Below are 17495 nucleotides of genomic sequence, written 5' to 3'. Positions count from 1 at the left end.
TGACCAAAAGCTTTACAATGATCACACTGCATTGGTCTTGGGATAAATGCTCTGACTCTGTAGTTAATATACTGTAACTGCACTTGAGTGGGGAGAGACTCCATATGAACCTGTCGTTCTCCTTTATCTTTTCTCCGAGACAGTGTACAACATCTACCGCGATGTTCAGGGTAGCAGGGGGATATGGAACAAACTTCCCAATCATGTCAATCACAATCTATTTGATATTCTCACCATCAGTTTCAAGTAGCCTGTTCAGTCTCAGCTCCCCATCGGTGCTTGTATCCGTCTGGTTCAGCACTGTCTGTGCGCAGCTCCTCGTTTTCTTTTGCCAGGGCATCAACTTTATTTTTCAACAGTTTCACATCATTAGTGGTATCCTTAATGCCTGCTGCATTAAACTCTGTAGTTTTGGAAACGTTTGCAATCGATAGTTAAAAAATAATTTAAAAAATCCTCTCATCAAAGCCATTCAGCCGAGTAGCTTGTTCGTCAAATGTAACGTTATTGTTTAAACCTTGGATTGCCTTGAAGATGGCTTTATTTGCTGGGGTGGTTGAGTCTGCCCCGCGTCACTTTCTCGTAGTCTCTTCGGCGGGGGGTTATTTGGACACCTGTACCGAAGAATTTCTGCAACCTTGGTACCGTTACTTCTGGGGGTGTCAAAATCGTCCATATAGTTGACATTACTCACCTCGGTTACGAAAGCTCCCTCTACACTGTTAGCGTCTATCTCAGCTAAGGTTAATAGCTAGCTAACGCTGATGTATTGCTAGCTTCTATTGGCTAAATTTAAGTATAACAACGTGTAAAAGAGATGTTCGATGAACCACCAAACTAATTGAAAGAAGAAAAAAAATACAGTAAGAAACGCAACTTTAACTCTGTGTTCGTCGTCAAACTCAAATTAGGACTTGAATTCAATTTAAAGTTTAGGAGCTCAGTTTAATGCGACCACTCACTCCGCCATCTTGTCCCACCCCTCATTTATTTTTATTGTTGGAGCGGCGGCTAGAATATCTGGTCAATATAATGGATAATCTGTGTCTTTACGCAAATGTGTGTTCTGTCAACAGCAGCAAACAGAATAACGCAGCAAGTGGTGTTGATATAGTCTGGATGACTGCAGAACGGAGATAGTGTTATCCATCTTGCCAATTTTATCGTTTGGCTCAGATGAACCAATATGTCGCTTGGTGTGTGAAGCTATAATGTTAGGTAGCTAGCTAGGTATCTAATCAACTGGTGGTAGATTTAGCAACTACATTGGCTAGCTAGCCAGCACTTGCAATTCATTTAGGTTATCACTGTGTTTTTGTTGTTGACATTTTCAGGAAGCTAGTTAGTTAGCTAAGGACGGCTACCCCTTGGGCAGCATTCGTTTTTGTGACAAGTAGCTAGCTTGAATTGCAGACAGAAAATGAGTTCAGCACCAGGGAACCGAGAGGATTGCGTCCCTCCAGACCGTGGAAGTGAAGACGTAACGTTAGATGACAGTGGGGGTGATATTGCCAGTACTACTGGCAGACAGGTAAGCTGTACTCTAGCTAGCTAGCTAGCTAGCTAGCTAGCTTTGAACTGCAGTTATGTCTATGCATGTTATCTCTGTAGCTAGCTAGCTGCACATACATGGGATATTTACATGTATTAAATTAGTTGCATCTAACTTCACAACAATCTAGCTATCTACTTGTTATATTGAATCAAGTTGCCTGAGTTTACCATCAATGCTACCATTGTTTACGTGTATCAAAGGAGTTGGAGATGTGCCTTGGCAACAACGAAATAAAGAGCCGTGCGGTGGTGAAGTATTCTGCTGCCCCTCCACCCACCACCTATGCACTACTGCAGGAGAAGACAGACCTGAAGCTGCCTCCTGCCAACTGGCTCCGGGAGAGTCCCCAACTTGGGCCTGCAGGGTCCACTGTACTAGGGTCCAGCAGCAAGAGCAAGCCTTTCTCCAGGTGAAGTGCTGGTTATTTAGTCCTCAAAACAAGATGTGGTATCTGGTGGTATGCATCATCACTGAATTGTTGCAAGGTGCTCATGTACTTGTATGTTCTTCTATCTACAGTTTTGGGATGGCCTATGACTTCATTGATTCTATTGGGGATGATGTTGATGTGGTGTCAGACTCTGAGGTAGGACTATCTAAGAATTTGTTTTGCTACTGTGTTATGTATTTGACATGTTTGTTAATCAAAATGGTTTGTTGAAGCTAACGGTCTCATTCTGTTCTCTACTCAGAACATCAAGAAGCTGTTGAAGATCCCCTACAGTAAGTCCCATGTCAGTATGGCCGTCCACCGCGTGGGAAGGACTCTCCTCCTTGATGAACTGGACATTCAGGAGCTCTTCATGAGGTCCTCTCAGGTACAATTAGACAGCCAGTGGAGAATAAGCCTGTTTTAATGTCACTGTGGAAGTGAGAAAGCCTGAAAATGTCTGAATGATTGACAATGGTTGTGGAAATACATTTGATTGTGTTTTTCTTTGATTGTGGCCAGTATAGTAGTAAGATCCATATGTATGCTCTGTCACAGACAGGAGATTGGACATGGCTGAAGGAGTTTTACCAGAGACTAATAGATCAAAAGTGGCAGAGAAAAAAGAAGAGCAAGGAACACTGGTACCAAAAAGCAATCCTGTCCAAATTCCTCTACTACAGGTGAGTTATTTGAGGTTGGACTTAGGGCTGTTGGACTTAGGGCTACAGTTAACGCATTACCACCACACCGGCAGTCACGAGTCATGACCACAGTCAAATTCCCTCTGACCGTTGGTCACGGTAATCTCATCCAAAACTGCGCAAATTAATGGCGCTGATGGGTAGCCTATCCAATTTGCTAACGGTCCTCACTAATGGCTTGGTACTCAGCACTCTATAGTCCCTCTCTAATCACTCTCTAAACACCTTATTATTGAATCTAAATATTCTATGTGATGAGGAATGGTGATGGGAGTTAGAGCTCCTGTTCCGAAATGGATATGGGAAAGCCCTGGACCCAATATGGAAAAACCCATTCCGAATGGACATAAGGACAACCAGACTCATCCCTGTATGGAGCCGGTCGTGTCCACACCCGGTCCAATCCAAGTGAGGGAAGCAACAGAAAAGCTAATTGTTTTGCTACTTTATTAACTGGAGGGAGGGAGAGGGGCACAGAGCGAGCAGCTGTAGCTGCTATGGAGTGGTCGAGGGGCTGTGCGGTGTGTGTGAATTAGACGCGGGAGGCTCGGTGCAGGCGGAGGTGAAGAGAGAGAGAGAGAGGGCAACCACTTAACTCATGCTAGTATACTGCTAGTTATTTATCATCCCATTCCGGTTTGGACTGCATCAAACTGATAGAAACTAGGTAACTAGGCTAATTGTGCTTCTCACCATCCTACAGTTAGCCTACAAATAACAACTCCATTCAGATTATAAATAGCAGCTTGTCTGTTGGCTTTTGGTCATTGTAGCCTTTCCTTCTAATTTCACTTTTAATTCTGTCATTTTAATTCCATAGTCCATTGACTAGATATCTCCTAACTTGCTTGCCACACATCATCAATACAGTCGTACCATGCAACCCAAATGTTTTGATTTCTAAGACATTCTGAGGTTTCTAGGCCTATCACAACAAAAATTAATAATTCACTTTAAATTAAATGTAGCCTATTGGACCTGTCTCAAATGGTCACTTTTACGCTCAACACAGTAGCCGCTCCATTCAACTTATTCAAATGTAGGCCTAGATGTTCCAAATGTGCACATCAGCAGCTTTTATGTGTGGAAGCCCGGAGATGCTAAACATGTTTATGTTAATTAAGTCAATAACCATGAGAACAACAGTCCTTTGCATGACAGTTACCGGCTGACAACATTTCATGACCGCCACATCCGTAGTTGGACTACTAGCTTACTTGTTAATGTGAAAAAATACTTGCAATAGAAACAAGAACCTTATTTTAGCCAGAGTAAATCCTAATGGTTAACTCCTCCATTTATTCTCCAGTATTAATGGTGATGGAGCCGCAGAGCCTGTCCCTGACTCAGACAACACTGATGAGGGGTGTGGGGCGGAGGAGTTTGGTCCCTCCTGGCCCGCTACCTTCACTAGTACCGCTTCAGACTCTGAGGAGTCTGCAGCACACAAAGAGGTAGGTCTCTCTTTATGAAAATGAGCAGGAATTGCAGTACCTTAAGTCTGTGTTTTTGTGCTCTTGTTGAGTTTGTGTCTTCCTTGGTGACTGTATGTCCAGTCTTTACAGGAAGGGGTTCCCATGGACAGCAAGTATGCATTGGGACAAGTGGCTTCCAAAGAGCAGAACCTTACCACACTGTTCAACGAGGGGGAGAACAGTCAGGTAGGCTACTGCTAAGAAAATGAATCAACAGGATGATTAAAGATGTGCATTTTCTGTCTTTTGTTTAGTTAGCATTAGTTTAATCTATTCAATTCAATTTTTCCCTCAACTTATTTTACAGGGGTTGAGGAATGACTTTGTGAGGAACATCTTGTGGACATTTGAGGACATCCACATGCTGGTGGGGTCCAACATGCCTATCTTTGGAGGAGGGCGCTACCCAGCTGTCAGCCTGCGGCTCAGGTCAGAATTATGTAAAGCGGGGAACAATGGCCCCAGAAGCATCATTCATGGCTGTCAATATAAAACATTTTAATTGGTTTACTACTGTTCCACAGCAATGTTCTCCTGCAAAATACCTAGAAGGTTCCTTCTTTTTCAGAGATAACAACAAGCCAATCAACATTCTCACGGGTATTGACTACTGGCTGGACAATCTGATGTGCAATGTTCCAGAGCTCGTCATGTGCTTTCATGTCAATGGCATCGTCCAGGTAAATAAGCCCTGTCTTTAATGCCCAAATTTGTCATTTTAACCCTATATACAGTATCAGTCAAACATTTGGAGATACCTACTGATTCCAGGGTTTTTCTTTCTTTTTACTTTTTTATACATTGTAGAATAAATCGAAGACATCAACACTATGAAATAATACACATGGAATCATGTAGTAACCAAAAAAAGTGTTAAACAAATCAAAATATATTTGAGATTCTTCAAAGTAGCCACCCTTTGCCTTGATGACAGCTTTGCACACTCTTGGCATTCTCTCAACCAGCTTCACCTGGAATGCTTTTCCAACAGTCTTGATTGAATTCCCACATATGCTGAGCACGCGTTGGCTGCTTTTCCTTCACTCTGCTGTCTAACTCATCCCAAACCATCTCATTTGGGTTGAGGTCAAGTGATTGTGGAGAAGATCATCTGATGCAGCACTCCATCACTCTCCTTCTTGGTAAAATAGCCCTTACACAGCCTGGAGGTGTGTTTTGGGTCATTGTCCTGTTGAAAACGAATGGTAGTCCCACTAAGTGCAAACCAGATGGGATGGCGTATCGCTGCAGAATGCTGTGGTAACCATGCTGGTTAAGTGTGCCTTGAATTCTAAATAATTCACAGTCACCAGCAAAGCACCATCACACCTCCTCCTCCATACTTCACGGTGGGAACCACACATGCAGAAATCATCCATTCACATAATCTGCGTCTCTCTAAGACACGGCGGTTGGAAACAAAAATATCAAATTTGGACACATCAGACCAAAGGACAGATTTCCGCTGGTCTTAATGTCCACTGCTTGTGTTTCTTGGCCCAGCAAGTCTCTTCTTATTATTGGTGTCCTTTTGTAGTGGTTTCTTTGCAGAAATTTGACCATGATTGCCTGATTCACACACTCTCCTCTGAACAGTTGATGTTGAGATGTGTCTGTTACTTGAACTCTGAAGCATTTATTTGGGCTGCAGTCTGAGGTGCAGATAACTCTAATGAACTTATCCTCTGCAGCAGAGGTAACTCACGATCTTCCTTTCCTGTGGCGGTCCTCATGAGAGCCAGCTTCATGGTGGTTTTTGAAACTGCACTTGAAAAATCTTTCAAAGTTCTTGATATTTTTTGGATTGACTGACCTTCATGTCTTAAAGTAATGATAGACTGTTGTTTCTCTTTGCTTATTTAAGCTGTTCTTGCCACAATGTGGACATGGTATTTTACCAAATAGGGCTATATTCTGTATACCACACCTACCTTGTCACAACATAACTGATTGGATCAAACGCATTAAGAAGGAAAGAAATTCCACAAATGAACTTTTATCAAGGCACACTTGTTAATTGAAATGCATTCCAAGTGACTACCTCATGAAGCTGTTTGAGAGAATGCCAAGAGTGTGCAAAGCTGTCATCAAGGCAAAGGTGGCTACTTTGAAGAATCTCTATAAAAGTTTTTGATGTAACACTTTTTTGGTTACTACATGATTCCGTATGTGTTATTCATAGTTTTGATGTGTTCACTATTATTCTACAATGTAGAAAATAGTAAAAATGAAGAAACCCTGGAAATAGTAGGTATGTCCTAACTTTTGACTGGTACTGTACATATTCACAATTTAACACTGGGCAGGTAGCCAGTAACCGAAAGGTCGCTGGTTCGAATCCGCGAGCCGACTTGGTGAAAAATCTGTCTGTGCCCTTGAGCAAGGAACTTAACCTGTATTGCTCCTGTTAGTCATTCTAGATGAGAGTCTGCTAAATGATTAAAATGTAAACATAGTTATAAAGTTAGTGCTGATTTTGTTATTTGGTCAGAAATATGAGATGATCAAAACGGAAGACATCCCTGATCTGGAGAACTCCACCTTCTCAACCAGGGTTGTGAAAGACATCGCTCAGAACATTCTGTCCTTCCTCAAGTCTAACTGCACCAAAGAGGGCCATACCTACTGGCTCTTCAAAGGTGGGAGATAATACAACACACTCGCTAATTCCTGTAGGACTTACAAAATAAACGTGATAATTACCTGGTAATTAAACAGTATTATGTGGCAGTAGCCCTACTTAATCTTACTGTTCTGTTTCTGTGCTTCCTCAGCTAGTGGAAGTGACATCGTAAAGCTGTATGACCTCACCACTCTCTGTGAGGAAGCAGCAGAGGAGAAATGCCAGAACCCTTTCACTCTGCCAGTGGCTGTGCTCCTTTACAAGTAGGCACCTGCAACCTGGAACATTATCTACACATCCCTGAAACCAGTACACAAAACATAGGGTTATCAGTCAGTGCAGTAATTGCAAATACAGTAAGTCCAACAGGTGGCAGTAGACTATACATTCTGTTTTGTAGAATGTGTGTTGTTGTTCTTGCAGAGTGGCTAGCAACATGATGCTGAAGAAGAGCCAGAACAGGAAGCACTATGGAACAATCAGAACGTTGCTCCTCAACTGTGTGAAGCTCCTGGACCAGGACAGGCACCCACAGGTAATGGACTGGACTGGTACTCTTACTTACTCCACAAGACCAAAAGCCTTTGATTGTTTCTAAAATGTTTGTGCAAGTCATTGATATCAAAAGATGAGAAATTTGCAGAAAAATAAATTACACGTTTGTTGAACAACACAGCTAGCCTGTTCTTTCTCTGTTGTTGGCCTGTTCCATCTCTCTAACTGTCCTCTCCCTTTTCTGATTGGCTCAGATCATAGCATCGGCCCACTATATGCTGGCAGAGCTGTTCCAGTTGGACGAGCCTCCAGAGGAGGGAGCTGGGGGGGAGTCGCTGCGGGCCGGGGGCTCAGAGGACAGCTACAGTGACGAGGATGATGAAGAGGATCCAGAGGACCTACCAGAGGACAGTGATGAGAACGGCTCCTTTAGTACCACGTTGGACTCACAGGATGATAGCAAAGCTGTAGCTATTATCAAATCAGTGGGGGAGCTGTCTGTTCCAGAGAAGTACAAGTCCACTCACCAGATCAGGGTGAGTGTCACACGTTTATCACTAGCTACTCTGCTTGGGTGACATTATGGATATGTTGACAAATCTTGACCTAACTAGAAACTAGCCACTACACAGAGTGAGTCTTAGAACATCTATAGAGACAATTAAGTAATATTTCCCCCCCGCTGCAGCCAATCTACGCATTTCCCGTCTCTCAAGACAAGGAGGAAAGATGTCGGCATGTCCTCAGCTACGTCTTAAAGGTGAGCCTCTACTGCAGTGTAGTGATAGTTATGGGAATGTAAATGTACTTTTACTACGTCTATCTGCTTATTTCAAGACATGGCATATGAGGGTGTGGTGAGATAGCCAATGGGTTGGACCATATTTTTCTCGTCAATCATCATCATCAACAAAAAAAAGACCCTTGAAATCAACTGATCCGCCATCGTTAAGACTGTGGAAGAATCAAAGGCATTATTAGTTAAATATTGAAAAGGTATGGGCGACGGAGAGAGACAGAATAGTGCAATTTGAGGCCATGTGGCATAGTCTTCCAAGCACTGGAGATGGATGCAGTGGGAACATGTGGGTCTGGGCAGGTGTGACGTCGTTGATGTTTGTGTGCGTCTGTATATGTTTTATATATTGTTTGGATGTGATTGGCAGGGCCTAAAAGCAGTGGACGGCAGCATTAAGAAGGAGAGTGACCTCCCAGCTGCTGACCCAAACACCCCCATCCCCCTGAAGTACGAGGATGGGAGTAAGGCCGTGGAGAAAGGGATCGCACTCCTCCTGGACAGAGGTTGGCCATCACTGACCCCATCAAGAAGCATTGATATACTACAATATTGATAATGAAGGATGTTGTACCATAATGAGCAGATTCCTCGTTATATGTGAAGAGCCCCTAATAAATACCTCAATTTCTCTGCCTCTATATCGTTTACCCTATTTATCTCTCTCTGCCCCTATATCTCTTTCCCTATCTATCTCTCTTATCCCCCCTCTCTGTCCCTATATCTCTTGGGTACAGCTGGTCCCTTCCAGGAGGACCGGAAGCATCCGACCCGGTCAGGGATGATCCCAGGGTCCTGGCAGCACCGTATGAAGCTGCAGCTCTTCTTCAAGGCGTCCAAGGCCTACTACGTACTGTCAGACGCTGCCACTAACCTGCTCAAGTATGGCCGGGCCCTGCGCTACATCAAACTGGCCCTGCAGTGCCACGGTCAGTGTCTCCTCTCTGGTTCAGTTAGGCATTCTGGGACATGTAGTTAACCGTGATCAGATTGGCTGTGTGAGATTGGACTGATGGATAATGAGGGAACTGTAGAAATAGGGTTGAACCTTCCTTGCTACCTCCCTTCCTTCATCCATCTTTCTCTCGCTCTCTCCCTCCCTCTGCAGATGCCTACTGTTCAGTGAGCAGTACCCTGCACTCGCGGGTGCTGCTGTTCCACAGCCAGTGTCTGTCTCTGTGTGGAGACATCCAGCTGATGCTTGCCCAGAATGCCAGTAACCGTGCTGCCTACCTGGAGGAGTACAGCTACCAGACCAGGGAGGACCAGGAGGTGCTGCACAGCCTGCACAGAGAGAGCAGCTGCCAGGGTGAGGAGACACTCACACTTTTCATCAAACGCATCCCTCCACATCCCTTCACAATTGACACAAAAGGTTTCAGTATTCTGTAGATTTGCCGTTTAATGTTGCAGGATTCTCCAATTGGCGGGCCACGGGTGGTTTTGAGTATTTTTCATTGTTGGACATAAGACTGGAAAAACACCAGGAAATCCGCTCCAAATGATTTTAATATAAGATAACTGTTTCCAAGTATTCCCATGCACAATAGTGATACGTGATTGTATACAAATGAAAGCAAGGTTTGAAGGCCCGCGGCTGAATCTAGTTGATAATCCCTGCTGTAATGCTTTTCAGAAGCAAGAACCTGTAATAACAAACGCTAACATTACAATACTTAAAAGATTGAACAATCCTATATATAAATGCAGTGCATCATTGTTGTTACAAATTAGATCAGTCTGGCCTGTGTGACTGTCCCCCAGCCTTTAACATGGCCAGTGACCTGGCCACGGACCCAGAGTACCAGCTGTTTGTGAGCAGTAAGTGTTATGAGGCGGCCTACGAGCTGCTGACCTCCGGGGTGGTGAAAGAGCATGGTCCTGAACAGCTAGCCCAGGTACTGAAGAGACTGGGCAACATTCGCAACGAGATAGGAGTATTCTACATGAACCAGGCTGCTGCCATGCAGACCGAGAAGGAAGGTAGGGAGTCTGGCCCATCAGTTATGGAGGATGATTTTGTGAAAATGATTGATTTGTTGACTAATGATTTAATTTATGACTGCTGTAAGCAATATAAGAAATATTTGTGAAACACGATATCTTACTTCAGGGAACAGACTTAAAATAAACAAATATGAACCTCTTCCTCACTCTAAACCCCCCCCCCCCCTCCTTTTCAGTGAAGAAGTCTGTATCTATAGCTGAACAGGAGATATGGAAGAAGAGTTTCTCGTGCTTTGAGAAGGGCATGAAGGACTTTGAGGCCATTGAGGACAGCACCAACACCTCCCTGCTGCTGTGCAACACAGGCAGGCTGATGAGGATCTGTGCCCAGGCCCACTGTGCTACATCTGCAGACCTGAGCAGAGGAGAGTTCTCCCCAGAGGAGTCTCTCTATTACAATAAGGTACCGCTACCACACGAATAGAACTATCATTATGTAATAGACATATCATGATTTCTATGACTACACCAACCCCGTATTGCTTTCCACAATAAATAGAAAGGCATGAAGGCTAAACGATCTGCTTATCTTTGTGCCAGTCACTTTCCTGTCATGCTGCTTAAACGCTCCGAGGTTTTTAAGTAGGGCAATTCAACTTAAAATCACTACGCTTTCAGTAAGAGTTGGTGCTAATGAAAATGGAGCAGGGACCTTTACACTCGCTCTCTCCCCCTCCAGGCTATAGACTACTACCTCAGGGCTATGCGTTCCCTGGCCACCAGAGGGAACCACCCTGCAGTGTGGGACTCAGTCAACTGGGAGCTGTCCACTACCTACTTCACCCTGGCCACTCTGCTGCAGGACTACGCCCCTCTGTCCCGGAAGGCTCAGGAACAGGTAACACTTGGATAGATTCATAGTAGGTGAATGAACAGAATGGGAAATGTCTAGCAAGTTAACTAACCATACGGACTCTATATGCTGCCTTAGGTGAAATGGTTAGCGCCGGTGTGAATATTGTAGGAGCACAGTAATCCATAACTAAGTTTTCATTGCTGTGGGTTGCCAGATTGAGCGGGAGGTGACGGAGGCCATGCTGAAGTCTCTGAAGTACTGTGACCTGCAGACCGAGTCGGCACGCCAGCCCCTCTACCAGTACAGAGCTGCCACCATCCACCACCGCCTGGCCTCCATGTACCACAGCTGCTTCCGCAACCAGGTAAGGACCTGACCTAGGACAAACACTGTATCTAGAAAAAAATAACTACCAGTCGTCCTGTTTTAAACCATTTAAATGTTGTTGCATCTGTAGAAAAGCATTAAAATGTTCAGTCTGTGTAGTACATTCTGGATGTTTCCTCCTCTGTGTCAGGTGGGGGATGAGCACCTGAGGAAGCAGCACAGGAGCCTGGCAGAGCTGCACTACAGCAAGGCTGTCCTCCTGTTCCTCAGCCTGAAGGACGCACCCTGCGAGCTGCTCCGCACCCTTCTGGAGAGGGTGGCCTTCGCCGAGTTCACCATGGCAGGTCAGTCAGGCTCACTCACCCAGGCCAGGGCCAGGCACACTCCCAGCCAGGTCAAAACTGTCATAGTCTCCTGAAAGGTGGTGTCATTGAGTAACAATGTGTGTTTACAGGTCAGAGCAGCAGTGGGGCCAAGCTGAAGACCCTGACAGGAGCCCTGGATATACTGACAGACACTCGCCATGCCTTCCTGCTTATCCACAAAGAGCTGCTAGAGGACTACACAGAGGTACAGACACAAACAGAAATAGAACCTACTGCTGTAGCAGAGGCACTCCCCTTCTGTTTGACAATCATCGCATACATTTAACCACCAACTACTTCCACACCTCCTCCCACTTGTTGTACTATGCAGAAAGCCCCCTGCCATTTCCTGGTTGCTAAAACTAATAGTTTGCCTAATTTCAGTCTGTGACAAAATAAGCAAGTATAGCGTAGAGCAGGTATTCCCCAACTGGGATACGCACAATGCCGTCGGGGGTAGGCCAAATAAAAATGTGATTTACATTTTTTTTAAGAAGGGGGGGGGGAACGTATTTTGTGTATATATATTTTTTTCTTCGGTTGAAATCGGAAGTTTACATACACTTAGGTGGGAGTCATTAAAACTCGTTTTTCAACCACTCCACAAATTTCTTGTTAACAAACTATAGTTTTGGCAAGTCGGTTAGGACATCTACTTTGTGCATGACACAAGTACTTTTTCCAACAATTGTTTACAGACAGATTATTTAACTTCTAATTCACTGTATCACAATTCCAGTGGGTCAGAAGTTTACATACACTAAATTGACTATGCCTTTAAACAGCTTGGAAAATTTCAGAAAATTATGTCATGGCTTTAGAAGCTTCTGATAGGCTAATTGACATATTTTGAGTGAATTGGAGGTGTACCTGTGGATGTATTTCAAGGCCTACCTTCAAACTCAGTGCCTCTTTGCTTGACATCATGGGAAAATCAAAAGAAACCAGCCAAGACCTCAGGATAGAAATTGTAGACCTCCACAAGTCTGGTTCATCCTTGGGAGTAATTTCCAAACGCCTGAAGGTACCACGTTTATCTGTACAAACAATAGTACGCAAGTATAAACACCATGGGACCACGCAGCCGTCATACCGCTCAGGAAGGAGACGTGTTCTGTCTCCTAGAGATGAACGTAATTTGGTGTAAAGTGCAAATCAATCCCAGAACAACAGCAAAGGACCTTGTGAAGATGCTGAAGAAGCAGGTACAAAATTATCTATATCCACAGTAAAACGAGTCCTATACCGACACAACCTGAAAGGCCGCTCATCAAGGAAGAAGCCACTGCTCCAAAACCGCCATAAAAAAGCCAGACTGATTTGCAACTGCACATGGGGACAAAGATCATACTTTTTGGAGAAATTTCCTCTGGTCTGATGAAGCAAAAATAAAACTGTTTGGCAGCATCATGTTGTGGGGTTGCTTTGCTGCAGGAGGGACTGGTGCACTTCACAAAATAGATGGCATCGTGAGGAAAGAAAATTGTGTGGATATATTGAAGCAACATCTCAAGACATCAGTCAGGAAGTTAAAGCTTGGTCGCAAATGGCTCTTCCAAATAGACAATGACCCCCAGGCATACTTCCAAAGTTGTGGCAAAATGGCTTAAGGACAACAAAGTCAAGGTATTGGAGTGGCCATCACAAAGCCCTGACCTCAATCCTATAGAAAATTTGTGGCCAGAACTGAAAAAGTGTGTGTGAGCAAGGAGACCTACAAACCTGACTCAGTGACACCAGCTCTGTCAGGAGGAATGGGCCAAAATTCACCCAACTTACTGAGGGAAGCTTGTGGAAGGCTACCCAAAACATTTGACCCAAGCTAAACAATTTAAAGGCAATGCTGCTAAATACTAATTGAGTGTATGTAAACTTCTGACCCACTGGGAATGTGATGAAATAAATAAAAGCTGAAATAAATATAAATTATTCTGACATTATTCTGATTAAATGTCAGGAATTGTGAAAAACTGAGTTTAAATATATTTGGCTAAGTTGTATGTAAACTTCTGACTGCAACTGTAGCTGCTGCTCATGTTGATATCTGTACTGATGCCGCAAAAGCCATGACAGGGAGACCTAGTGGAGTGGCAACGCTCATGCAAGCAGTTGCACCCGACGCCACTTGGGTACACTGCTGCAGCATTCACCGAGAGGCTCTTGTTGCCAAGGGAATGCCGGACCGCTTGAAAGAAGTTTTGGACACTACAGTGAAAATGGTTAACTTTGTTAAAGCAAGGCCCCTGAACTCTTGTGTATTTTCTGCACTATGCAATGATTTGGGCAGCGACCATGTAATGCTTTTACAACATACAGAAAGAAGTGTGCTGGTTATCAAGGGACAAAGTATTGACATGTTTTTTTTAAATTGAGAGATGAGCTTAAAGTTTTCTTTACTGACCATAGTTTTCACTTGTCTGACCTCTTGCATGATGAAAAGTTTCTCACACAACTGGCCTATCTGGGTGATGTTTTTTCTCGCCTGAATGATCTGAATCTAGGATTACAGGGACTCTGCAACTATATTCAATGTGCCGGACAAAATTTAGGCTATGATTAAGACGTTTGTGCTCTTCTCTGTCTGCATTAACAAGGAAACACACAGGTATTTCCATCATTGTACGATTTTCTTTGTGCAAATGAACTCAAGCTTACGGACAATGTAAAATGTGATTATACCGAAGCACATGAGTGAGTTGGGTGTGCAATTACGCATGTACTTTTCCCGAAATGGACAACACAAACAACTGGATTCGTTATCCCTTTCATGCCCTGCCCCCAGTCCACTTACTGATATCTGAACAAGAGAGCCTCATTGAAATTGCAACAAGTCGTTCTGTGAAAATTGAATTTAATCAGAAGCCACTGCCAGATTTCTGGGTTGGGCTGCGCTCAGAGTATCCTGCCTTGGCAAATTGCGCTGTTAAGACACTGATGCCCTTTGCAACCACGTACCTGTGTGAGAGTGGATTCTCAGCCCTCTCTAGCATGAACTAAATACTGGCACACTGTGTGTGGAAAATAATTTAAGACTGGGACTCTCCAATACAACCCAACATTTCAGAGTTACGTGCATCCTTTCAAGCACACCCTTCTTATTAACCTGTGAGTTATTCACAATTTTTGATGAACAAATAAGGTTTTATATGTAAGCTGGTTAAATAAAGAGCAAAATGATTGATTATTATTTGTGCTCTGTTCCTATAAGAGCTCTTTGTCATAACCCGGCTCGTGGGAAGTGACAAACTTACTCTTATGTTTAATAAATGTACTGTTTGTGTGTGTGGCAGGCTTACGATGATGGCAAAAAATAACATTTGAGAGTGTGCTGACCCTGGTGCTAGAGGGGGCATGCAACTGGAGGTTGAATGTTTGAAGGGGTACGGGACTATAAAAAGTTTGGGAACCACCGGTGTAGAGTCATTGTACCATGTAAACCGCTCCATAACCAAAAATATTGTTTCTGCTGTTTTGAAGCTGTTCTTATGAAACCGAAAGTAAAAGACGCAAAACACAACTTAAGAACAGGAAGCATAGAAATAGTGCACATAAAACATATCTGTCGCTTCTTAGACTTGCATTCAAGTAGAATGATAGATCTATAACTCACATTTCTATGTGTATTTCCACATGAATGTAATTTTTATTTATTTTGTAGACAGACTGCCCAGAGTTGACAAGACACCTTGACAGTGGTACAGATGGCACCACCTCCTCAGGGCTGAACACCATAGAAGTTATGAAGTTGATTGGCGTCTTTGAGCCCAGTTTCTCCTTCCTGCTGCTGCAGCTGGTCAAACTGATGACGGCCATGAAGCGCAAACCAAGGTGAGGAAAGGACTGGTTGTACCCAGCCTGGTTAACCTTGTCCTGCAGAGGGCTAAACCAGGACTAAACATGAGATCTAGTAGAGGCATAATATTGAAACTTCCGAAATCTTTTCATCTTAAGACTGTTCAGTCAGTCAGTAGTAGCTTGGTCTTTATAGGACAGTTCAGAGCATCTGATATTTTATATCCATTTCTTCTTGGATGGATTGGTCACTGTTTTGGAGGAGTAGTGAAATGGGAAGATAAGCGATGCATAAAAGGTCATTGTGTAAGACTGGTCGTTATGTGGGCTTTCTAATAGCACTACTGGTTCACTGAATGCCATAAACACCTTGAGTTCCACTCGATACACTGTACTACGGCCAGCAGATAACTTGAGTATCTAAACAACCCGTAGCATTTTAATCCCAGTGTGTTGGTCCTGCCCTGCCACAGCTCTCCCAGTGACAATATCCCTCCACACAGCTGTTCCTCTAGCCCCTCTTTAACAAGTGTCAATTATTGTTATGCTTCTTTAGCAGGAAGCTTTGTCTCTGTAAGACAGTGCACAGTGGCGATAGGGGTCAGGTATCATAATCTCAGTATCCCTACACCATTAATAAGGAATGTTAATACATGTAAGCATAGCTTTGATTAAAATGTAAGCATAGCATAGCTTTGATTAAAATGTAAGCATAGCATAGCTTTGATTAAAATGTAAGCATAGCATAGCTTTGATTTCAAATCAAATCATTCAGAATGTTCCTTTTTTTTTTACAATAGCAATAAGGACGAGGAGCTCCTGAAGACCTATAAGAATGTTTACTCCAAGATACTGCGTGCTGAAAAGACTGCTCCACTCCTCAGCCGCATTGAGCTCTTCCTCGACCTCCTGCAACAGCTGACCCCAAAGACAGGAAGTGGTGACCTTGGGGCATCGTCATGATGACAACCAAAATAACACCCGTATCAAGGTGTTCACTGCTCTACACCCTCTACACACCTACAATGTGAAAGCATCACCAGCTGTGCCTTACTTCCAGACTGCGCAATCCACAGTTTAGTCTCTGGTAGATAATTTATTTTACAATTGCAGTGCTTCACCTTTTAAATTGGCCTAGTTTTGTAAAGAGGATTGGAAAATTACCTTTTTAAAATTTATATTTTCTTTGTTCTCGCTAAATGCGAGATGCATGCGCATGACTCAAACTTTGGAGTACCAGTATCTCAACGGGATTTGGTCTTATAAACCTGGAAAAAAATGTACAATGTAAGAACATTTCAAACTGATAATGTGCAATAGCCTGCAGGTAATGTTGACTGCGAACTATCCATTCAGAGGATGATTTGTACTCGTTGCTATGTTTGAATGTGTGTGCCTGCATGTTTGCCCTGACTTGAAATAAAGGTTTGAATGATATTTCTCATCACCTTGTCCTTGATGCATGTTGGTCTTGACAGTGTATGAACACAACTACACAACACCAACCTTGGTGCCAAGCAGTTCAACCTATTTCTGTCTGTGGATCTTGGCTTGAGCCTGTAAGTGTGTCTGCAGGACTAAAGAGGTCACATGGTGCTGTAATGCCTCATGTAGCTACAATAATGTAATGCTCTGTCACTGAATTGGGTCAACCACACCCATTCTCTCTACACTCTCTACAGCAAATGGCTCAACAACTCAAATTGTCTCCCTGTGATGCTCTGTACCTCTAATCTGTGACTGTGACTGACTAGAGGAATTTAAGAAAAAGGGACAGGTGGTTAAAAAGCAGTGGCAAGTAAGGGAAAAGTATGAAGAATGCACCCTTGTTTTAAGCTGTGTTTTATATTTAAGCAATAAGGCCCGAGGGGGTGTGGTGTATATGGCCAATGGCTTAGCCGAGGTATATTGGTCATATAGCACAAACCCCTGAGGTGTCTTATTGCTAATATACATTGTTTACCAATGTAAATAGAGCAGTAAAAAGAACTTTTGTCATACCTGTGGTATACATACCACGGTTGTCAGATAATCAGCCTTCATGGCTCGAACCACCCAGCTTTTGGACTGCCCAAAATAGGCTTTTTGTTTTACTAGTTGTGCATTCAGGTTGAGCACTCCACAAACATC

At 43.5% G+C, this 17495-nt stretch overlaps 2 protein-coding genes across 6 annotated transcripts in view; one reads left to right on the top strand and one right to left on the bottom strand.

The window, feature by feature from the left end:
• LOC109889971 (C-terminal-binding protein 2) overlaps positions 1-980 on the bottom strand; it is a 120325-nt gene extending 119345 nt beyond the window's left edge. Inside the window, exon 1 of one of the 2 annotated variants that reach the window (XM_020481855.2) lies at positions 235-980. The gene's annotated coding sequence lies outside the window, so the exon portion shown is untranslated. The remainder of the gene's footprint in view (positions 1-234) is intronic. The other variant, XM_020481856.2, reaches the window with a different exon arrangement.
• Positions 311-16809, top strand: LOC109889970 (erythroid differentiation-related factor 1). Of its 4 annotated transcripts, none has more exons than XM_020481850.2 (25): positions 311-1531; positions 1756-1964; positions 2075-2141; positions 2248-2373; positions 2544-2668; positions 3999-4143; positions 4255-4350; positions 4472-4593; positions 4733-4844; positions 6656-6803; positions 6939-7050; positions 7211-7322; positions 7537-7818; positions 7971-8042; positions 8449-8584; positions 8816-9007; positions 9187-9387; positions 9843-10061; positions 10262-10488; positions 10765-10923; positions 11096-11245; positions 11399-11552; positions 11663-11778; positions 15232-15401; positions 16166-16809. In XM_020481850.2, exons 1-25 carry the CDS (start codon positions 1421-1423, stop codon positions 16326-16328), a joined length of 3726 nt encoding a protein of 1241 aa, XP_020337439.1. In that variant the 5' UTR covers positions 311-1420; the 3' UTR covers positions 16329-16809. The 4 variants fall into 4 exon arrangements, with proteins under 4 accessions (XP_020337439.1, XP_020337438.1, XP_031679444.1 ...); XM_020481849.2 differs by having other exon boundaries at positions 979-1531; positions 4246-4350; XM_031823584.1 differs by having other exon boundaries at positions 999-1531; positions 4246-4350; positions 9813-10061.
• Positions 16810-17495: the final 686 nt, after the last annotated feature.

Source organism: Oncorhynchus kisutch, linkage group LG4 (genome assembly GCF_002021735.2).
Source record: "Oncorhynchus kisutch isolate 150728-3 linkage group LG4, Okis_V2, whole genome shotgun sequence".
Taxonomy (NCBI): Eukaryota; Metazoa; Chordata; class Actinopteri; order Salmoniformes; family Salmonidae; genus Oncorhynchus; species Oncorhynchus kisutch.
This window is presented reverse-complemented; position numbering and strand designations above follow the sequence as displayed.